General features: G+C 49.5%; 1 protein-coding gene across 4 annotated transcripts; it reads left to right on the top strand.

The window, feature by feature from the left end:
- Positions 1-6,310: 6,310 nt before the first annotated feature.
- On the top strand, positions 6,311-22,470 carry PFAS (phosphoribosylformylglycinamidine synthase). Of its 4 annotated transcripts, none has more exons than XM_006062906.4 (28): positions 6,311-6,389; positions 9,124-9,304; positions 9,389-9,524; positions 9,947-10,052; positions 10,430-10,619; positions 10,707-10,812; positions 11,370-11,510; positions 11,617-11,741; positions 11,912-12,040; positions 12,420-12,551; positions 12,695-12,823; positions 16,579-16,652; positions 16,769-16,925; positions 17,256-17,317; positions 17,465-17,626; positions 17,876-18,001; positions 18,130-18,261; positions 18,473-18,703; positions 18,836-19,016; positions 19,097-19,180; positions 19,407-19,562; positions 19,789-19,908; positions 20,182-20,327; positions 20,438-20,645; positions 20,804-20,895; positions 20,974-21,088; positions 21,570-21,893; positions 21,974-22,470. In XM_006062906.4, exons 1-28 carry the CDS (start codon positions 6,321-6,323, stop codon positions 22,282-22,284), a joined length of 4,125 nt encoding a protein of 1,374 aa, XP_006062968.4. In that variant the 5' UTR covers positions 6,311-6,320; the 3' UTR covers positions 22,285-22,470. The 4 variants fall into 4 exon arrangements, with proteins under 4 accessions (XP_006062968.4, XP_006062969.3, XP_025136417.2 ...); XM_006062907.4 differs by having other exon boundaries at positions 6,327-6,389; positions 9,145-9,304; XM_025280632.3 differs by lacking the exon at positions 6,311-6,389 and adding an exon at positions 8,890-8,947.
- Positions 22,471-23,411: the final 941 nt, after the last annotated feature.

Raw genomic sequence — 23,411 nt, 5'->3', positions numbered from 1 at the left:
CCACCCCTGCCCCCTACTCTGGCATACCTAATCTCTTCCCCAGTGATACCTCGGAGAAGGCAATGGCACCCCACTCCAGTACTCTTGCCTGGAAAACCCCACGGATGGAGGAGCCTGGTAGGCTGCAGTCCATGGGATCGCTGAGGGTCGGACACGACTGAGCGACTCACTTTCACTTTTCACTTTCATGCATTGAAGGAAATGGCAACCCACTCCAGTGTTCTTGCCTGGAGAATCCCAGGGACGGGGGAGCCTGGTGGGCTGCCGTCTATGGAGTCACACAGAGTCGGACACGACTGAAGTGACTTAGCAGCAGCAGCAGCAGTGATACCTTGTCTTGCATCTCTGGGATGAGGGAGTTTAGGAGCGCAAATACAACCGGCCTGGCTGATAACGCCTAAGCATCTTTCCATCTTGCTGATCCTGCCAAGTAGAGGAACAGTTTCCTCCTTAATGCAGCCAGAGTACATCATTCCTTTTTTTTTTTTTTTTTTACTGTCAGTCTCCATGTTCTAGAATTAAGCTCCATGAGAGCAAATATTTTTATTTGCTTTCTTCACTGCTATACCCCCAAAGCCTAAAATAGTGCTGACACATAGTTGCATGAATTCTGTGCACTCCACTGCCTATTAAGCCATAGGTTGATTGGTTGGTTGACTAAATTAGGAAGAGAAGAGGCTTTCATTAGTAAATACACAAAAATTTATCAGCTTCTTGTTTGACAAGTACTGTTCTAGGCATCAAATACAAAGAAAAATAGATTAGGTTAAAACTTCTAGGTCAATTCAGTTCAGTTCAGTTCAGTCGCTCAGTCGTGTCCAACTCTTTGCGACCCCATAAACCGCAGAACGCCAGGCCTCCCTGTCCACCACCAACTCCCGGACTTCACCCAAACTCATGTCTGTCAAGTCGGTGATGCCATCCAGCCATCTCATCTTCTGTCATCCCCTTCTCCTCCTGCCTCCAATCCCTCCCAGCATCAGGGTCTTTTCTAATGAGTCAACTCTTCGCATGAGGTGGCCAAAGTATTGGAGTTTCAGCTTCAGAATCAGTCCTTCCGATGAACACCCAGGACTGAGCTCCTTTAGAATGGACTGGTTGGATCTCCTTGCAGTCCAAGGGACTCTTAAGAGTCTTCTCCAACACCACAGTTCAAAAGCATTAATTCTTTGGTGCTCAGCCTTCTTCACAGTCCAACTCTCACATCCATACATGACCACTGGAAAAACCATAGCCTTGACTACATGGACCTTTGTTGGCAAAGTAATGTCTCTGCTATTTAATATGTTGTCTAGGTTGGTCATAACTTTCCTTCCAAGGAGTAAGCATCTTTTAATTTCATGGCTGCAGTCACCACCTGCAGTGATTTTGGAGCCCAGAAAAATAAAGTCTGACACTGTTTCCACTGTTTCCCCATCTATTTCCCATGAAGTGATGGGACCAGATGCCATGATCTTAGTTTTCTGAAGGTTACTTCCAGGTACTCATAGTCAAATGGGGGAAATAGTAAAGTAAAATGTGTAGAATGTGAGTTATAGGTGCTGAGGAATGCAGGGGTGTCCCTTTTATATAGTGAAAGCCTTACTTAAACAATGATTTTCTATTTAAAAAATTGAGAGAAGTGAAGGATTCATATGATGGGGATTACAGAGAAAGAATGGACAGGTGAAACAACAAAGGCTTTGTGGTGGAAAAAAATGCAGAAGTCAGTGAGGCTGGAGGGAAGGAGGGGAAATTAAAGGTATGAAGTGAAAGAAGAGCATCAAAGACCATTGTTTACTTGCAGCAGCTTCAAATCATTTTTAGAGCAAGATAGAATAACATTTATTATAAATAACTTGGCACCACAATGTATAACTAGTTCATGTAATAAGGAATAGAGAGCTTGTACTGAATGAAATTGAATTAGGGGATACCATAACTTGTAGAATTAAAATTTCTTTAAATTTAATTGTATTTTTTATTGAAGTATATTTGATTTACAATGTTGGTGCCAAGTTATTTATAAGGCAAATATATGTTTGCAATTATTTCCCAGTATTACATCAGAGATATGTCCCTTCCATTTTCATCAATACAACAGGAATGAGAGATTCCCCTAGAGGAGGTGAAACCTCTCTCTCACTCCACTCCAGCCACATTGACTCCCTAATTAGAACACCAGTCAGAGCCTAGTCAAAATCCCAAACCTAATCATTCCTATTGCATTCAGTATTTTTTTTTTTGCATTCAGTATTTCTAAGCTCTAGAAGACCCCCCTCTATTTACCAAGTCATGAAGATGTGCTCTATATTCTGCAATTTACTTTTGATAGTTCATGAAAAGGAGAGTTGAGCTTAGTCTACAGTGATCAGACAAAGTTGAACTGGATCCACCACCACCCTCATTGGTATGATTTAAATGTTAGGTTAATTGCTTAATCTGGTGGCAGCAGGCAGGATCAAATGAGAGGGCCCCAAGGTCTGTCACAGAGTCTGGTGTTGGGGGGAGTATGGAGAGTTGGGAGCTGGCTCAGATCAAGTAATTTTGAATAGGTTATGCTTGTTCAGGGGGCAGCTGGAGATATAGGAACCAAGTCAGGAGAAGGATCAGGACCAAACTGATGAATCTGGAACTCACTGTATGAAAGTGAAAACTGGAATGTTACAGTACACAGGGAGTGCTAAAATGTGGAAGAGACAGGCCCAGACAGAGAGCTGAGCAAACCCCCAGAAGGAGCTGGAAATCAGGTATGTGATGGAACCAGGGAGTGGCTGGAGGGAAAGAATTCCAGGAGTACTCAGATGCCAAGAGTCAACAAGTGGTCTCTGTCAGAAGTGAGTCCCAAGTACAGCCTGGAATATTACCTACCAAACAGGTAATAACTGTTATATCTGGGACAGGGATGGAATTAGGGTGAGATAAGTGAGCCACCTAAAATATATTAAATGTTGCATCCCAAGTGCCTTACTTACCTCACCCTAGGCTTGGCCCTATACTGGGGAAGGGAAGAGAATGGGGCAGGAGAGGGATAAGGATAAAGACTTTTAACTTTTTCCTGTGAGTATTTCTGTGTTGCCTGACTCTTTAGAAAGACCACCGGACTGGGTACCACAGTACCAGTCCTAGCACTCCATTCCAGCTTTCTTGCCCACAGGCTTCAGGTTAGGTTTGGCTAATGGGAGACAGAGACATTTTGCAGGGGGATTCAGGACTGATGGAGAACTCACTGTTTATTCTATTTCTCTCTCAACACTGAGCTTGTGGCAGTAGTTTCCTAGGTCTACTGAACACCCTTCTTTCATGGCTCCACCTCTCTCGAAGCTCATAACATTTCTCCCTTCGTACTTTCAAGCTTGGAGGTGCTAACCACTTTATGCTGTTGCTAGGCTCTGGATGGCCCATTGCACTTTGTTGTTCCTTAATCCTGCCCATATCTCTTTAAGTAGACTATTAAATTCTTACTGACTAAACCTTTCTGAGTGTGCTGTTTTCTGATCCTGATTAATACAATCATGTATGTTTGTAGTTGTTGTTCAGTTGGTCAGTCCTGTCAGACCCTTTGCAACCCCATGGACTGCAGCATGCCAGGTTTCCCTGTCCTTCACCATCTCCCAGAGTTTGCTCAAAGTCATGTCCATTGAGTCCACTGAGTTGATAATGCCATCCAACCATCTCATCCTCTGTCACCCCTTTCTTCTCTTGCCCTCAATCTTTCCCAGCATCAGGGTCTATTCAAATGAGTCAGTTCTTCACATCAGGCGGCCAAAGTATTGAAGTTTCAGCTTCATCATCAGTCCTTCCAATGAATATTCAGGACTGATTTCTTTTAGGATGGATTCGTTTGATCTCCTTGCAATCCAAGGGATTCTCAAGAGTCTTCTCCAGCACAACAGTTCAAAAGCATCAATTCTTTGGTGCTCAGCTTTCTTTATAGTCCAACTCTCACATCCATACATGACTACTGGAAAAACTATAGCTTTGAATAGATGGACCTTTGTTGGCAAAGTAATGTCTCTGCTTTTTAATATGCTGTCTAGGTTTGTCATAGCCTTTTTTTCCAAGGAGCAAGCATCTTTTAATTTCAAGGCTGCAGTCACCATCCACAGTGACTTTAGAGCCCAGGAAAATTAAGTCTGTCACTATTTCCATTTTTCCCCCCATCTATTTGCCATGAAGTGATGGGACAAAATGCCATTTCCTTCTCCGACTTAGCAGCAGCAGCAGCAGCAGATGGGACAAAATGCCATGATCTTAGTTTTTTTTTTTTTTTTTCCTTTTTTTAAAATATAAATTTATTTATCACGATCTTAGTTTTTTGAATGTTGAGTTTTAAGTCAATTTTTTTCCACTCTTCCACCTTTATCAAATTTGGAAAACTCAGCAGTGGCCACAGGACTGGAAAAGGTCAGTTTTCATTCCAATCCCCAAGAAAGGCAATGCCAAAGAATGCTCAAACTATCACACAATTGCACTTATCTCACATGCTAGTAAAGTAATGCTCAAAATTCTCCAAGCCAGGCTTCAGCAATATGTGAACCGTGAATTAACAGATGTTCAAGCTGGTTTAGAAAAGGCAGAGGAACCAGAGATCAAATTGCCAACATCTGCTGGATCATGGAAAAAGCAAGAGAGTTCCAGAAAAACATCTATTTCTGCTTTATTGACTATGCCAAAGCCTTTGACTGTGTGGATCACAATAAACTGTGGGAAATTCTTCAAGAGATGGGAATACCAGACCACCTGACCTGCCTCTTGAGAAACCTGTATGCAGGTCAGGAAGCAACAGTTAGAACTGGACATGGAACAACAGACTGGTTCCAAATAGGAAAAGGAGTATGTCAAGGCTGTATATTGTCACCCTGCTTATTTAACTTATATGCAGAGTACATCATGAGAAACGCTGGACTGGAAGAAACATAAGCTGGATTCAAGATTGTTGGGCGAAATATCAATAACCTCAGATATGCAGATGACATCACCCTTATGGCAGAAAGTGAAGAGGAACTAAAAAGCCTCTTGATGAAGGTGAAAGTGGAGAGTGAAAAAGTTGGCTTAAAGCTCAACATTCAGAAAACGAAGATCATGGCATCTGGTCCCATCACTTCTTGGGAAATAGATGGGGAAACAGTGGAAACAGTGTCAGACTTTATTTTTGGGGGCTCCAAAATCACTGCAGATGGTGACTGCAGCCATGAAATTAAAAGACGCTTACTCCTTGGAAGGAAAGTTATGACCAACCTAGATAGCATACTGAAAAGCAGAGACATTACTTTGCCAACAAAGATTTGTCTAGTCAGGCTATGGTTTTTCCTGTGGTCATGTATGGATGTGAGAGTTGGACTGTGAAGAAGGCTGAGCGCTGAAGAATTGATGCTTTTGAACTGTGGTGTTGGAAAATACTCTTCAGAGTCCCTTGGACTGCAAGGAGATCCAACCACTACATTCTAAAGGAGATCAGCCCTGGGACTTCTTTGGAAGGAATGATGCTAAAGCTGAAACTCCAGTACTTTGGCCACCTCATGCGAAGAGTTGACTCATTGGAAAAGACTCTAATGCTGGGAGGGATTGGGGGCAAGAGGAGAAGGGGACGACAGAGGATGAGATGGTTGGATGGCATCACTGACTCGATGGACATGAGTTTGGGTGAACTCTGGGAGTTGGTGATGGACAGGGAGGCCTGGCATGCTGCGATTCATGGGGTCGCAAAGAGTCGGACACGACTGATTGATCTGATCTGACCTTTATAAAGAGGCTCTTTAGTTCCTTTTCACTTTCTGCCCTTAGGGTGGTATCATCTGCATATCTAAGGTTGTTGACATTGCTCCCGGCAATCTTGATTCCAGCTTGTGCTTCCTCCAGCCCAGCATTTCACATGATGTGCTCTGCTTTTAAGTTAAATAAGCAGAGTGACAATCAACAGCCTTGATATACTCCTTCAATAAATGCTTCTGATCATTATTACTGTTACCTTAACTAGCTATAAGTTAAAAAATATAGGTCTCCCACTCCGCTAAAAAATAAATTAGTTCATTTAGAAAAGACAAAAGTGAAAGAAAGCAAGTAAAGCGAGTAAGGGGGGTGGAAACTGAGTTCTGGACAGGAAAGGTGTGTTTTATTCCTGCATTCAGTGTTTCCCTCACACTTTGCACGGGGACAAGAGAAGCGGGGACCTGAAACTGACTTTATTTTCACAAACGTTAACTGAATATATATTTCTGGAATGAACCTACTGGGTGTAGAAATTGCCCTAGGAATTGACGTAGCAGGGCTGGGGAGGCACACACCAGGGAAAGAGGGAGGGGCGGGGCACCCTTAGACCCCGCCTCTTCCTGCGGCGCATGCGGATGACGTTAATCTGCGCGCCAGAATTCGAGGAGCCGACGTACTGGGAGAAGTGCTACCACGAGGTAAGGCTGCCGCGCGCGCTCACAAATCCGGATACTCCTACAAACTGAACCCCGTAGCTCCCCATGCCAAGCTTGATTTGGGCGGCTGCAGGATCCCTACCAGGCAGAGCCGCGCCCAGCGGAGGCCTGCGTGCTTGCCTTAGTGCAGGCGTCCATTTGCGTTTGTTGGTTCCCCGGCACGGGATCCCCCACGTAAATTCATCCCCTCTCTAACAATTCATTCAACCAGCGAAATAATCTGTTGGCCTCCAGTTTTATGTCAGGTACCATGCTGGTCTTTGGGGAGACAGCCCTGATGTAGACAATCCTGTGTTTGTGCTCTTGGAGCGTCTATTTCACTGGGAACGATAGACGAAAGTCAACTGCTTTAATAATCAAAATGATTTCGGGATGTGATCATTCCTGTGAAGGAACTATGGTATAGAGAATAACTGAGGCGTCTATCTTTAGAAAGGGTCATAAGGGAAATTCCCTGACGGTTCAGTGATTAAGACTTAGCGCTCTCATTGTCGAGGGCCTTGGTTCAATCCCAGGTCGGGGAACTAGCATCCCACAAACCTCGGCAAATAAATAAATAAAAATAAAAAAAATTAAAAACCGTTAGCATGGGGTAGAGGCTTAAAGAAGGCAGAATCAAGATCTGGCAGGAGCATCCGTGGCTGAAATAAGATCTGTCCTGGAATTTGTCAGTCTACAAGTTTTTGAAATATTTTTGGTTGATAAACCGAAAGGCTTCCCTGCTGGCTCCAATGGCAAAGAATCTGCCTGCAGTGCAGGAAACCAGGGTTTGATCCCTGGGTCAGGAAGATCCCCTGGAGGAGGGCATTGCTACCCACTTCAGTATTCTTGCTTGGAGAATCCCATGGACAGAGGAGCCTGGTGGGCTGTGGTCCATGGGGTTGCAAAGAGTTGGACTCAACCTAGCATTCACACATCTGGGCTTTTGGCTCAAGCAATAGATTGGATGAGGGTGGTGTTAACTGAGATGGGAAATGGGAACTGAAGTTCTGGAGAACCGATAAATCAAATTTTCTGTTTTGACCAAAGCAAGCTATTCAGTGTTTATGAGACTTCTCCGTGGCAATGTCAACTAAGGATTCGCATGTGTGTGTTTGGAGTTTTCAGGGAGAGTCAGAGTTGAATAAGCGAGGTGAAAGTCACTCAGTCATGTCCGACTCTTTGTAAGGTTATGAAATCTGTTGGCAGATATCAACTCAAATTGTGTAAAATTGTCATTTTTAGTCAAAAATGGTTGAATGATGGCAGTTTCATTGGTTCAGTCTAAGACATGATATTTAAAGCCACAGGTCTGAATGAAGTCACTTAAGAAGAGCATTTAGAAAGAAGAAAACAAAGGACAAAGCCTTGGGCACCCACTCTTTAGAGGTGGAGCAGAAGAGTAGGAGCTTCCCTGGTGGCTCAGCTGTAAAGAATCCACCTGCCAGTGCAGGAGATGTAGGTTCAATCCCTGGATTGGGAAAAATCCCTGGAGAAGGAAATGGCAACCCACCCCAGTATTGTTGCCTGGGAAATCCATGGACAGGGGAGCCTTGTGGGCTACAGTCCATGAGGTCATAAAGAGTCGGACATGACTGAGCGACTAACAACAAGAAGAGTAGGAGCCAGCACAGGTGACTGAAATGGAGCAACCAGAGGTAGAGGAATACCAGGAGAGTGGTGTCAGGAAGCCGAGAGAGGAGAGTGTTTTAAGAAGTAGAGAATGAGTAAGTCATATGCTGCTGAGAGGTTGAATAAGGTAAGAAGTTAAGTGACCTGGAAATTGGCAACGTTGCAATCTTCATTCAGTGACCTTGACAGAATAGTCAGATTCAGCCCTGAGTAAGTTAGATTTGAGATACCTGTGAGTTGTCCAAGTGAAGAAGTGAGGCAGTGAGCTTCCCACTTGTTTGGGAAGAGGCTTTGTACACCTGGAAGTGCTGTGTGCGCGTGTGTGAGAGAGAGAGAGATCAGAGCTGAATGAATGGTGCGAATCAGAAGCTCTCCGCTCACATAGGAGGGAGGTGTCCCTAAGCACTGGAGCAGCGAGGAGGGCTTCAGAGTTGGTGCCACCTGTACTAACCTCAACAAATGGGAAAGCTTTGGATAGGATAAAATTAGACATAGACATTCTAGGATGGGGCAAAGGAATGGCGAGGAGGCCAGGCAGTGTTTAGTGAGTGAAGCCAAGGTCCTTTTGAGAAGCAGTGGGATCAGAAGTTGAAAAGTAGTTGGGGATAGACCTGGAGGGTCTTTGACTGTCAGGCTTTGCATTTACCTTGAACAGGGACGTAATATTTTGAAACACTGAAATAGAGGAACTGTCGTTTGACTTTACTGGCCAGCCCAGTCCAGCTCATCCTTTAGGTTTACACTTAGATGCCACCTCCCTTAGGAAGTGTTTCCCACTCCCACCATGCTAGGTTTATCCCTTCTTCAGGGGATTCTTCCCAACCCAGGGATCGAACTCAGGTCTCCTGCATTGCAGGTGGATTCTTTACCAGCAGAGCCACCAGGGAAGCCCTTCCCTTAGGAAGTCTTTCCCACTGCCACCGTGCTAGGTTGGTACCCCCAGACCCTTGACCTTGACCGTACTGGATTGGAAATGTCTGGATGCGTTTATCCCTGAATGCCCCCAATACTTTCCTCCACCCCATCCTTAATGTCTCCAAAGCCTCAGCTGAACTGAACTTGAAACCAGTTCAACAGATAGGCTCTAGTTCATGTTATTTTTTAGGAACCTAACTCGTCTTTCCAGCAACGGACACCTGCAGAGATGTCCTCCGTCCTTCACTTCTATGTCCGCCCCTCTGGCCACGAGAGGGCAGCCTCTGAATACATTCGAAGGAAGCTGCAAAGGGAACTGCCAGAGCTGCAGGGTGTCAAGACCGAGCAGTGCTACAATGTGAACTGGACAGGTTGGGCCAGTTACTGGATTCCTGGGCAAAGTACCACTTGCCAGCGGCAGTGTCCCAACGTCTCCATGCCCTGTTTCCCTGCAGCTGAGTCCTTCCCGAGCAACAAGGAGATGAAGAAGCTGACATGGCTGTTTGGCTGCCCCTTGTTATTGGATGATGTTGCTCAGGAGTCCTGGCTCCATCCTGGCCCCACAGACCTGCTGCTGGAGGTCGGACCCAGGCAAGTGTTTCAGCCTCGAGCAACTTGTTCCATGGTCCAGAGCCCTTCCAAACACTCTGCCACGCCTGCCACTCTTATGCCTCTTCCTCCTCTTGTGATCCTTGGGAGATTTGTTTTCCCTTCACCCCACTCCCCACTTTGAAGCCTGAGGCAGCTCCCAGGCATGTTCTGGAAATATAACAAGTTGCATTCCTAGACATTGAAATTGAAACATTTTGATACTGCAGGAACAGTTATGGTTTGATTTGAATGACCTTTGAAAGCACGTTTCTCAGTGCCCAGATCTAAGGCTGGAGGCCAGAGGTATGGGTGGGGGTGGGGGTGGGGAGTGGAGGTTGGAGACTAGCTGGACAGCAGTGGGCAGGATCCACCTTCTCAGCTGGGGCTCAGGTCCTAACCATCTGGTCCTAACCAATCTACAGGCTGAACTTTTCCACCCCGACATCCAGCAACATCGTGTCAGTGTGCCAGGCTGCAGGGCTGGGGGCCGTGGACCGCGTGGAGCCAACCCGGCGCTACCTGCTCTCGGTGAGGCAGTAGGCAACCAGGTGGAGATCCAGAGGAGGAGGTGGGCAGGAGATTGGGTCCTGCAATCCAAGGAAATGATGAGAAGCAGGGGAAGCAGTTTCTGATTTGAGGCCTGCCCTATTTGCAGCTTGTTCACTGCTTGAGGCTGCCTGGTCGAGAAGTAAATAGGATGGAAATCCAGCCTGTGCTCCTGTTTCTAATGTGTGCCTGCTGACAGGCACTCATGCCTGTAAGGGGCATCTTTTTCTAATCTGAGCAAAGGTGCTGGAGAGGCTAGCAGTGGGCTGGCTTTGTGTGGCTTGGAGGAGCAAGGACAACCATTTTGTCCATTCTTCAACCCTGCACCCCTCGCCCTCACTGTGTGTCTCCACCCCTAGTTTGCCCACCCACCTTCAGCTGACCTGGAGGCCATTGCCCTGGCTACCCTGCATGACCGGATGACGGAGCAGCACTTCCCCCAGCCCATCCAGAGCTTCTCTTCAGGGTGCATCCCAGCACCCCTGAGCGGCCCAATTGACGTACTGGCTGAGGGCCGGTCTGCCCTGGAGAAAGCCAACCAGGAGCTAGGTGAGCAGGGGTCCCGAAGGAAGGCCCAGGCCAGGAGAATAAGGGTGCAGTGTCCCACAACCAGCTTCTCTGGGGGTTGTCTCCTAGGTCTGGCCCTAGACTCCTGGGACCTGGATTTCTACACCAAGCGCTTCCAGGAGCTGCAGCGCAACCCCAGCACTGTGGAAGTCTTCGACTTGGCTCAGTCCAATAGGTGGGGAGGGATGGGGACATTCTGGTGTCTGAGTCTGTGGAGGTTGGAAGATCATAGGGACCCTCCATGGCTCCTTCTTGGCCTAAGAAAGTGAAAGTGTTACTCAGTCATGTCCAACTCTTGGTGACCCTATGGGCCATAGCCCGCAGGCTCCTCTGTCCGTGGGATTTCCCTGGCAAGAATACTGGAGTGGGTTGCCATGCCCTCCTCCAGGGGATCTTCCTGACCCAGGGACTGAACCCACATCTCTTATGTATCCTGAATTGGCAGGTGGGTTCTTTACCACTAGCACAACTTCTTGGCTTAGGTACCTCCCTGAGTCTGAGTACCTGGGTTCCCCATCCATCCAATAGTCTGCATCACATCTTGGTTTTATCTTCACTCGGGATCTGGATAATCCACAGTGACAGACCATTGGAAGCTTATGACTTTCTGAAATCTGTTTTGACCTGTGGCTGTAACTCTGCCTTTTATGCTGATGAGGAGAAGAAGTGGCAAGGCCTGAGACATGACCCATGTTTCCGCCCTGCCCTCCCCTCCTCACATCATCTCGGCAGCGAACACAGCCGACACTGGTTCTTCAAGGGTCGACTCCACGTGGATGGACAGGAGCTGCCACACTCACTGTTTGAGTCCATCATGAGCACCCAGGCGTCCTCCAACCCCAACAACGTCCTCAAGTTCTGTGACAACAGCAGGTGGGTGGTGCCCTTGGCTGGGCACAGGGGACAGGGTGCCCCAGGCTCCAATGGGGTAAGTGCAGATCCCAGCAAGGAAGCCAGGCCCAGAACGATATGTCCACAGCGCCATCCAGGGGAAGGAAGTCCGATTCTTGCGGCCTAAGGACCCCACACGGCCAAGCTCCTTCCAGCAACGTCAGGGGCTGAGACATGTTGTCTTCACGGCAGAGACACACAACTTCCCTACAGGTGAGCTGAGTACCCAGGAGGGAAAGTGAGATCAGAGTGTAGGGAGGGGCAAAGGTCCCAGCCGCCCTCACCCTGGGGACCAGCAGGTCGGCTGCAAGTCCTTACTTTCAGCGGGGTGGTCAGTGGTGGACCTTGCTCTTCAATAGCCATACCTCTCTCTCTCCTCACAGGAGTAGCCCCCTTCAGTGGTGCAACCACTGGCACAGGGGGCCGGATCCGAGATGTCCAGTGCACAGGCCGAGGGGCCCACGTGGTGGCTGGCACTGCAGGCTACTGCTTTGGAAACCTGCACATCCCAGGTCTCATCTCTTTGCTCTCTACCCAGATTCCTCCTCCTGCCAGGCACTGGACACTTTTATCTCCTAAGTTAAGCAGTCATCATGGGCACCTTTTCTTGGGAGAAAAGGCTCTAGAGTAGCTGGCCTTTCCCCAGCCATGGTCATGAGGACAGTGCGCCAAGAGAGACCCACGTCTGGCTTTGCAGAACTATAGTTTTCTTAAAAAAACAAAAAAACAACCTAATACAGAGTTGGACTTTTGACCATCAACTGCCCCCAAAATCCAATTTCTTAGAAAGTGTTAAGAGCTCTGATCCCAAGAGTCAGACTCTTCCTAAAGGGTCCTGGTTCCTCTGACTTCCATCTTTACCATCCATCCCTCTTCCTCTTTCCTTCCCAGGTTACAGTATGCCCTGGGAGGATCCAAGCTTCCAGTATCCAGGAAACTTTGCCCGACCCCTGGAGATTGCCATTGAGGCCAGTAATGGGGCTTCTGACTATGGCAACAAGTTTGGGGAACCAGTGCTTGCTGGTGAGGCTGGAGGGTGTAGGGGACTATTATCCTTGACATGGATATTAGTCCCAGAGGCAGGGTGGGGTGTGTGACCCAGTAAGCGCTGAGGAGCCTGGATGACTAGACCCTGTGCCCTCTCCCTGTTGACGTCCATGTTCCAGGCTTTGCCCGCTCCTTGGGCCTTCAGCTCCCGGACGGCCAGCGGCGTGAGTGGATCAAGCCCATCATGTTTAGTGGAGGCATTGGGTCCATGGAAGCTGAGCATGTGAGCAAGGAGCCCCCAGAGACAGGTAAGAGCCCCCCACCTCTCTCCAGGTCCCGCCAGCTTTTTCCCCAGCACATGGCTACTGCAGGAGTGGAATCTCAGTGGTTTGTTTTGTATCTCCTGGCTCCTGTCTCTTCTCCTCTGGACAGGCTTTTAAGGTAGGGCAGGGCTTTATGCCAGTTGGGCAGGCTCAGTCTGTGAGGCCTCTGTCCTTTCCCCAGTTGACTTCTCCATGGCAGGGGCCCACCCTGCTTAGTCAAGGCAGCCAGTGTTTTACGCAGCACCTCTTGTTTTTATCTGCAAGTTCAGTTTTTTACCCAGTACCTCTGTTTTTATCTGCAAGTTCAGTTCAGTTGGTCAACATTTACTGAGGGCCCATTGGGTGCTGAGCACTGTGCTAGGACCTGTGGTGGAATCAAGATAAAGGCTGGGTACCATTTATTGAATGGTGACCAGTCACGTGGCTCAGAATTTAAAAAGCAAAGAAAGATTTTACAGTGAAAACGCTGCTCTCCCTGACCTCCAGCCACCCAGTTTCCCTCCCTAGAGATAAGCAATGTTAATTGGTCATTCTTGTACCCTGCCAGAAGTACTTCCTGCATACATAAACAGCCCATGTGTATATTTGCCTCCTCTGTTAAAACAACTAGCATGTGTACACACTTTTTTTTGGCTGTGCCACACAGCTTATGCGATTTTAGTTTTCCAAAGACAGATTGAACCCCAGGCCCCAGAAGTGAGAACATAGAGTCCTAACCACTGGACTGCCAGGGAATTCCCCACCTATTTTTTTAATAACCATTTTATTGAGATAATAATTCATGTACCATAAAGTGTGCCCTTTTAAAGTGTATAAGTCAGTGTTTTTAGTATATTCACAAAGTTGTGCCTTAAGCACTAATTCTGGAACATTTTCGTCACCCCCGGAAAGAAACCCTGTATTCACAAGCAGTCACTCCCCACGCTCCTCCTTTTGGCCTCTGGAAACCTGTAATCTATTTTCTATCTCGAAAGATTTCCCCGTTATAAATGTGTTTGGCCTCTTTCACTTAACATGACGTCTTTATTCGTATTGTAGTATGTATCAGTACTTCATTCCTTTTCATGACTGAATAATATTAATATTCTATTATGTACCTATAACACATTTTCTTTATCCACTTATCAGTTGGTAGACAAGTGGGTTGTTTCTGCTTTTTGGCTAATTATGAATAATGCTGCTATCAACAATTGCGTACAAGTTTTATTTTGTATTTATGTTGTTATTTCTCAAGTGTGTAACTAGGAGTGGACTTGCTAGGTCTCATGATAACTGTATTCAGTCTTTTAAAAAAACCTACCACACTGTTTTCCAAAGCAGATGCACCATTTTACATTCCCCTCAGCAGTGTGTGAGGGTTCCAGTTTCTCTAGATTCTCATCAACACTTGTTATTATCTGTCTCTTTGATTACAACCATCAGAATGCATATGAAGTATCAATAGTATCTCATGGTGGTTTGGGTTTGCATTTCCCTAAGGACACATGATGTTAAGCATCTTTCCATTTGTGTGTTGACTATTCCTATGTCTTCCTTGGAGAAATATCTGTTGAGACCCTTTGCTCACTTTTAAATTGGATTATTTGCCTTTCTTATGGAGTTCTAAGAGTTCTTTGTATATTCTAGATATTAGCCCTTTATCAGGTAGATACATGATTTGCAAGTATTCTCTCCCATTCTGCGGGTTGTCCTTTTTCTTTTTTCATGGTGTCCCCTGGATCACAAATGTTTTTAATTTTGGTAAATATAGTTTATTTATTTTTGTTTTGTGGCTTTTGGCTTACAGTGCCGTGACTAAGAAACCATTGCTGAGTCAAGGTCACCTGGATTGACTTCTATATTCTCTTGTAATACTTTCTAGCTTTTATCTCCTACATTTAGGTCTCTGAAGCATTTTGAAGTTTATATATAGTATGAAGTAGGGATCCAATTTCCTTATTTAACATGTGGATATCCAGTTGTTCTAACAACCCTTTTTGAAAAAAAAAACCTTTTAGCTCTGTGGTAAGTTTAAAAGCAGAAAGTATGAGTCCTTCGATTTAGTTCTTTTTCAAGATTGTCTTGGCTTTGTTCTAGGTCTCTCAGATTTCTGTATAAATTTTAGGGTCAGCTGGTCCATTTCTTTGAAAAAGGTGGCTGATTGTGTTAGCTTGAAGATCACTTTGGGGAGTATTGCCATCGTAACAATATTAAGTCTTCCACTCTATAAACATCAGATCTTTTTCAATTTATTTAGGCCTACTAAGGTATTTCATGATTTTCAGTGTATAAGTCTTACATTTCTATTAAGTTTATTCCTAAGTATTTTTTTCTTATTGATGGGGTTCTAAGTGGGTATGTATACATCTGTACTTTGCTTTTTTTCAGCTTAGCAATATGCTTGGAAATCATTTCATACTGATGAAATCATTTTGCTTCATTATTTCATATGTAATTTTCTTTTGCAGTGAAGCTGAAACTTAGTTTTTCACTGTATGGCTTATACCATAATTTATTTAACCAGTTCTCTGTCATTCAGTTCAGTTCAGTTCAATCACTCAGTCATGTCCGACTCTTTGCGACCCCATGAATTGCAGAACGCCAGGCCTCCCTGTCCATCACCAACTCCCGGACTTCACCCAAACTCATGTCCATCGACTCGGTGATGCTATCCAGCCATCTCATCCTCTGTCGTCCCCTTCTCCTCCTGCCTCCAATCCCTCCCAGCATCAGGGTCTTTTCCAATGAGTCAGTTCTTCGCATGAGGTGGCCAAAGTATTGGAGTTTCAGCTTCAGCATCAGTCCTTCCAATGAACACCCAGGAGTGATCTCCTTTAGAATGGACTGGTTGGATCTCCTTGCAGTCCAAGGGACTCTCAAGAGTCTTCTCCAACACCACAATTCAAAAGCATCAATTCTTCGGTGCTCAGCCTTCTTCACAGTCCAACTCTCACATCCATACATGACCACAGGAAAAACCATCGCCTTGACTAGACGGACCTTTCTTGGCAAAGTAATGTTTCTGCTTTTTAATATGCTATCTAGGTTGGTCATAACTTTCCTTCCAAGGAGTAAGCGTCTTTTAATTTCATGGCTGCAGTCACCACCTGCAGTGATTTTGGAGCCCAGAAAAATAAAGTCTGCCACTGTTTCCACTGTTTCCCCATCTATTTCCCATGAAGTGATGGGACCAGATGCCATGATCTTCGTTTTCTGAATGTTGAGCTTTAAGCCAATTTTTTCACTCTCCTCTTTCTCTTTCATCAAGAGGCTCTTTAGTTCTTTGCTTTCTGGCATAAGGGTGGTGTCATCTGCATATATGATGTTATTGATATTTCTCCCGGCAGTCTTGATTCCAGCTTGTGCTTCTTCCAGCCCAGCGTTTCTCATGATGTACTCTGCGTATAAGTTAAATAAGCAGGATGACAACATACAGCCTTGACGTACTCCTTTTCCTATTTGGAACCCAGTCTGTTGTTCCATGTCCAGTTCTAACTGTTGCCTCCTGACCTGCATATCTCTGTCATTAGCATGTAGATTATTTCTTGTGTTTGGTAACACAAATAATGCTATTGTTTAAGTTTGTTCATTGGCTATTTTGCGCATGTGAATAATCTGGAGGGTAAATTCCTTGGAGTGTATTTAACTCAATGAATGTTGACAGATACCTCTAATGTTGGCTTCCCTTTATCCTCACACTGCTTTGTACTTGTACTAACTGTCATTCCCTGAGTGCGCTGATTCAGCCCTCCTTCTCGCAGGCATGGATGTCGTGAAGGTTGGCGGTCCTGTCTACAGGATTGGAGTTGGGGGTGGAGCTGCTTCGTCTGTGCAGGTAAGTGGGAATAGCCCAGATGCCAACTCCATGATCTCTCGGGGCCCCATGCATGGGTGAGGCGTGAGCTCCCAGCCCCCTGAACTGAGCTATGCTGTCTATATCTATCCCCCCAGGTGCAAGGAGACAACGCCAGTGACCTGGATTTTGGGGCTGTGCAGCGGGGAGACCCAGAGATGGAGCAGAAGATGAACCGTGTGATCCGGGCTTGTGTGGAGGCCCCTGGGGGAAACCCCATCTGCAGCCTCCATGACCAGGGTGCTGGTGGCAATGGTGAGAAAGGGGGTTGGGACAAGGGACTGGACCTACCTGGTCTCTGCTTGGTTCAATTTAGGGAGAGGCTCAGCAGTTGGTTTAGGTTGAGGATCTGTAATCAACCTGACAGCTCAGGGTCCCATTCTCCACCCACTACACATTCTGAACAGGCCCAGGGTTGAGGGTGGGAGCCTGCTACCATGGGATAGTTGGTGGAGAGGGTGCAGCAGCGGTTCAAACAGGGATGCACAGAATTAAGGGCTCTTCAGGAGGCTGGGAACAGCCTTTTTGTTTGCCCGGTGCCTACCGTGGCCATGTGAGCACCTCTCCCGGGAACGCCCCCACCAGGCAATGTCCTGAAGGAGCTGAGTGACCCTGCTGGAGCCGTCATTCACACCAGCTGCTTCCAGGTAGGTCGTCCTCTGTGAAATCTGCCCACCTCCCTGCCCGTGCCAGTCCCAGCAGCCCCACCCGTCTTCCCCTCACTCCCAGCAAGATCGTAAGACTTGGGAGCAACCGCTGACCCTTCTTTTTTGTCCTCCCTCATGGATGTGCAGCTGGGGGACCCAACCCTGAATGCCCTGGAAATCTGGGGGGCTGAGTACCAGGAGTCGAACGCACTTCTGCTGAGGCCCTCTGACCGGGACTTCCTGAGTTGTGTCAGCGCCCGGGAACGCTGCCCAGTCTGCTTTGTGGGCACCATCACTGGAGACAGGAGAGTGAGTTGGCCCGGGGAGTCAGCAGCGGATGCTGTAGGTGGACTTGAGCTGCCGGGGCCCAGGAAGGAGATGAACACAGGGGAGCCGTGGGGAACAGCATGTAGGCTGTGGGGGTGGGGGTCGGGGTGGCTCAATAGGAGAAGCCAGATGGGGTGGAAAGAGCACTTCTGCCCTGCTTTCCAGAAGAGTTCACTCCCTGCTGGTGGTCATAGCCTCAGCCCCCCTCGGTGGTGTCCCTCTGGTCTACAGATAGTGCTGGTGGATGATCGGGAGTGGCCTATGGGCACAGGTGGCCAGGTGGATGCGCCCCCCACTCCTCCCCCAACCCCTGTGGACCTGGACCTGGACTGGGTGCTGGGCAAGATGCCCCGGAAGGTACGTGGGGGCAGGAGGCGTCTCCCTTCCCTGGCCCGGCCCCACCCTCTGCCCCACACGTGCCTTGTCACCTGTATGCCCAGCGCTCCACCCCAGTGCTCACACCCCTGTTGCTGTCTGTGTCACAGGAGTTCTTCCTCCAGAGGAGTCTCCCCTTGCTGCAGCCTCTGACTCTGCCCCCAGGGCTGAGCGTGCGCCAGGCTCTGGCGCGGGTCCTCAGGCTGCCTGCCGTGGCCAGCAAGCGCTACCTCACCAACAAGGTCCTCCCTGCACCCTGCTCCACCCCCTTAGCCCTCTGCACCCCTCCCTCTGCTCGCCCACCCCAGGAACGGCTGCGGGGGTCCATCAGGGAGGGAGAAGGGTCAGGACAGAGGCCTCACCCCCTGCTGCCACCCCCGTCTTGCATGTTCAGGGTGAGCCAGGCCACCCCCTTGTCCCTGAGCCTCTGGCCAGCTCCCCCCGGTTCCTCAGGTGGACCGTTCCGTGGGCGGCCTGGTGGCCCAGCAGCAGTGTGTGGGACCCCTGCAGACCCCTCTGGCAGATGTGGCGGTTGTGGCACTGAGTCACCAGGAGCTTGTAGGGGCCGCCACAGCCCTGGGAGAGCAGCCAGTCAAGAGCCTGCTGGACCCGAAGGTTGCCGCCCGGCTGGCTGTGGCCGAAGCCCTCACCAACCTGGTGTTTGCTCTGGTCACCGACCTCCAGGTGAATCCCCTGTGGCTTCTGGCCTGGAACTCCAGGCCTGTGGGACACAACCACATTCACCATCCACTTATCTGCTGGCCTCCAGCCTCCCTACACCATGCTCTCTCTCTAATGCAAGTCTGCACTTCCCAGGATGTGAAATGCAGCGGGAACTGGATGTGGGCAGCCAAGCTCCCAGGGGAGGGTGCAGCTCTGGCTGACGCCTGTGAGGCTATGGTGGCAGTGATGGCGGCCCTGGGTGTAGCGGTGGACGGTGGCAAGGACTCCCTCAGCATGGCTGCCCGGGTTGGCTCTGAAACCGTGCGGGCTCCTGGTGAGGTCTGGGTGCCAGGGGGCAAGGGGCAGGCCTGTGGGCTCGGACTCCACCTCACATGCTTATGCCTTGCTCTGCAGGGTCACTGGTCATCTCAGCCTATGCTGTCTGTTCAGACATTACAGCCACTGTGACCCCAGACCTCAAGCGTCCTGGAGGGAGAGGTATGGTTTCTTCCCCCTCCTTCATGCGTTGTGTATTCACAGCTCAATCCTTTGTTTGGGGTCTGCTTAATGAGTGCTCAGGTTGTCTCAGCACTGGGGCTGTGGTGCCTTCCGGGGCTGATGATTGGGGTATCTTACCACATCCTGGGAGCCTCAGTGACCCTGCATGGCAGAAACGGGTTCTTCTGAGCCATTGGTCTCCCCTCTGCCATCCCTCTTCTCCCAGGCCACCTGCTCTACGTGCCACTGAGTCCTGGGCAGCACCGGCTGGGGGGCACAGCTCTGGCTCAGTGCTTCTCCCAGCTTGGCGAGCAGCCTCCCGACCTGGATGTTCCCGAGAACTTGGTGCGAGCCTTCAGCATCACCCAGGGGCTGCTGAAAGGTGAGTGGGGCTCTGGGGGAGATGGTCCCTGAGGCTGACATGGGAAAACAGGCAGTCATCAGCTGAGCCTGTGAGAGTGGGGCAAGAGGGACCCGATCCCTTTTTCTCTGGTTCTCTGCTGTAAGCCCACATTCTCACACTTGCCCTCTCCTGACTGTCCAGAAATGGGGGTGGGGCCGCCAGGTTTGGGTCTCAACACCACTAAGCATTTTTCTCCTTCCTCCAGACCGCCTCCTCTGCTCAGGCCATGATGTCAGTGATGGAGGTCTCATCACTTGCCTGCTAGAGATGGCCTTTGCTGGGAATTGTGGGATAGAGGTGGACATCCCTGCACCTGGGGTCGATGGTGAGGTCTAGATTCGAGCAGGTCTGCCTGTCCCCATCCTATGGACCCTGTGTCCCTTGTTTAAAGACTGGAGTGTCCCCAACTCCTTCCCTCCCGAGTCTCCTTTTGTCTTTACTGATCACTGAGCCAGGTGACATTTCTGTTCCTAACTGCACCCCTCTGAGAGAGCCTCACCCCACCCCGATCCCTGCCTTTGTTCATACTTATCCCCCGACTCCACCTCTGAGTCCCTACCAGTACCCCAGTCACCTTGATGCCCCTGTACTCTCCCAGCTCTGCCTGTGCTGTTCGCCGAGGAGCCAGGCCTGGTGCTGGAGGTGCAGGAGCCAGACCTAGCCCAAGTGCTGATGCGTTACTGGAATGCTGGCCTCCACTGCCTAGAGCTGGGCCTCACAGGCGACACAGGGCCCCACGCCATGGTGAGGAAGTGAAGAGTGGCAGGCCTGCAGAGGGCGGGTCTTGGTTCGCCTCTGCCAGCCTTGGAGGCACCCAAGGTGGACATCCTGAAAGATTTGCACCCCCTACCCAGGTCCGGGTGTCGGTGAACAGGACGGTGGTTCTGGAGGAACCTGTTGGGCAGCTACGAGCCCTCTGGGAGGAAACCAGTTTCCAGTTGGAGCGGCTACAGGCAAAACCACACTGTGTGGCCCAGGAAGAGCAAGGGCTGAGGGAGCGGGCAGGGCCCACCTACTGCCTGCCACCTACCTTCCCCAGAGCTTCCGTGCCTTGCGAGCCTGGTGAGGGAGTGTGTGCAGAGGCTTGGCTTCCCTGGCACTGTGGGCCTTGGGGAGGAGCCTGGAGCCTGGATGTGGGATCCTGCCCTGGACAAGGTGTCTAGGGGACTGGGGTGCAGAGGTAGCCCTCTGACCCAAGGACACTCCTGCTCCTCCCCCAGGTGGTCCTGCCCCCCGAGTCGCCATCATTCGGGAAGAGGGCAGTAATGGAGACCGGGAGATGGCAGATGCCTTCCACTTGGCTGGATTCGAGGTGAGTGGGGTGCCTGGTGGAGCCGGGGCTGGACTCAGGCCATGGGCCTTCTGATGCCTCTCTTCCCCCTCCTGCCAGGTGTGGGATGTAACCATGCAGGACCTGTGCTCTGGAGCCATCGGGCTGGACACATTCCGCGGCGTGGCCTTCGTAGGCGGCTTCAGCTATGCGGACGTCCTGGGCTCTGCCAAAGGTGGTTGTGGGGCCTCTGCCCACCCGCTCCCCACATCTTCCTAAGAGCTGCCTTAGCCCTCTTCCCTGCCTGAGAACTGGCCTGTCACCTCTGCGAGGCCAGCTAGGAGCCAGCAAAGGCCTGCAGTAGCTTAATGAGGCTGCGGGCTGGGTGACGCCCTGTCAGACGCAGCAGCTATCGCTCAGCGTGGCTAGGGCTTTCTGTTTTTCAAGAGAAGCCCAAAAATCCAAGTTAAATGTTAGGCGACTAAATAAAAAATTTTGAAAATGCTCTGCTGGCTAAGCAGAAAGCTCGTCCTGGGCCATCGCGGGCCCAGGAGTTGGCAACACCTGTTTCAAGCAGGTAAACCTTCCCTGGTGTTTGCCAAGAGCTCCTTAGAATGGGGGAGATCCTGGGCAAGTGTTAACAGGGCATGCTAGGACAGAAAGATGACAGTCCCCTCTCGCTCCAGGTCTCACCCCAGCTTCCTGTTCCCTCCTAGGCTGGGCGGCTGCTGTGACCTTTAACCCGCAGGCCGGGGCTGAGATGAAGCGCTTCCGCCAGCGGCCAGACACCTTCAGCCTGGGAGTGTGTAACGGCTGTCAGCTGCTGGCCCTGCTGGGTTGGGTGGGAGGCAGTTCCAGTGAGGAGGCAGTGGAGATGTGCCAGGAGTCCTGGCCGGCCCGGCCCGGTCTCCTGCTACGCCACAATCTGTCTGGGCGCTTTGAGTCGCGCTGGGCCAGTGTGCGCGTGGGGCCCGGGCCAGCCCTGATGCTGCGAGGGATGGAAGGCGCGGTGCTGCCCGTGTGGAGCGCTCACGGGGAAGGTCAGGCTCCGGGAAGGCTGGGGTAGGGGGAGGGCATGAGGGAGCTTGCTCTTACATCCCTTGTCCCTGCTTCATCACAGGTTACATGGCATTTTCTTCTCCGGAACTCCAAGCCCAGATGGAGGCCAGGGGCTTAGCTCCCCTGCACTGGGCAGATGATGATGGGAACCCCACGGAACAGTATCCCCTGAATCCCAACGGCTCCCCAGGGGGTGTCGCTGGCATCTGCTCCCCCGATGGCCGCCACTTGGCCCTCATGCCTCACCCGGAGCGGTCTGTGAGGCCTTGGCAGTGGGCCTGGCGACCTCCTCCATTTGACACTCTAACCACCTCCCCCTGGCTCCAGCTCTTCATCAATGCCCGGAACTGGACCCAGGAATGCAGCTGCTAAACAGGCCGGAAGGCTACCCTGGGCCCTGTGGTTCGTACCCAGGGTATCTTTAGAAGTACCTCATCAGTTCAGTTAAGTTCAGTCGCTCAGTCGTGTCTGACTCTGCAACCCCATGAACCGCAGCACGCCAGGCCTCCCTGTCCATCACCAACTCCTAGAGTTTACCCAAACTCATGTCCATTGAGTCGGTGATGCCATCCAACCATCTCATCCTCTGTTGTCCCCTTCTCCTGCCTTCAATCTTTCCCAGCATCAGGGTCTTTTCAAATCAGTCAGCTCTTTGCATCAGGTAGCCAAACTATCACAGTTTCAGCTTCAACATCAGTCCTTCCAATGAACGCCCAGGACTGATTTCCTTTAGGATGGACTGATTGGATCTCCTTGCAGTCCAAGGAACTCTTAAGAGTTCTCCAACACCACAGTTCAAAAGCATCAATTCTTCTGCACTCAGCTTTCTTTATAGTCCAACTTTCACATCCATACATGACCACTGGAAAAACCATAGCTTTGACTAGATGGACCTTTGTTGACAAAGTAATGTCTCTGCTTTTTAATGTGCTGTCTAGGTTGGTCATAACTTTCCTTCCAAGGAGTAAGCGTCTTTTAATTTCATGGCTGCAGTCACCACCTGCAGTGATTTTGCAGCCCCAAAAAATAAAGTCTGACACTGTTTCCCCATCTATTTCCCATGAAGTGATGGGACCAGATGCCATGATCTTAGTTTTCTGAATGTTGAGCTTTAAGCCAACTTTTTCATTCTCCTCTTTCACTTTCATCAAGAGGCCCTTTAGTTCTTCACTTTCTGCCATAAGGGTGGTGTCATCTGCATATCTGAGGTTATTGATATTTCTCCCGGCAATCTTGATTCCAGCTTGTGCTTCTTCCAGCCCAGCATTTCTCATGATGTACTCTGCATATAAGTTAAATAAGCAGGGTGACAATATACAACTTTGATGTACTCCTTTTCCTATTTGGAACCAGTCTGTTCCATGTCCAGTTCTAACTGTTGCTTCCTGACCTGCATACAGGTTTCTCAAGAGGCAGGTCAGGTGGTCTGGTATTCCCATCTCTTTCAGAATTTTCCACAGTTTATTGTGATCCACATAAAGGCTTTGGCATAGTCAATA

The sequence above is a fragment of the Bubalus bubalis genome, chromosome 3 (genome assembly GCF_019923935.1).
Source record: "Bubalus bubalis isolate 160015118507 breed Murrah chromosome 3, NDDB_SH_1, whole genome shotgun sequence".
In the NCBI taxonomy this organism is placed as follows: Eukaryota; Metazoa; Chordata; class Mammalia; order Artiodactyla; family Bovidae; genus Bubalus; species Bubalus bubalis.
This window is presented reverse-complemented; position numbering and strand designations above follow the sequence as displayed.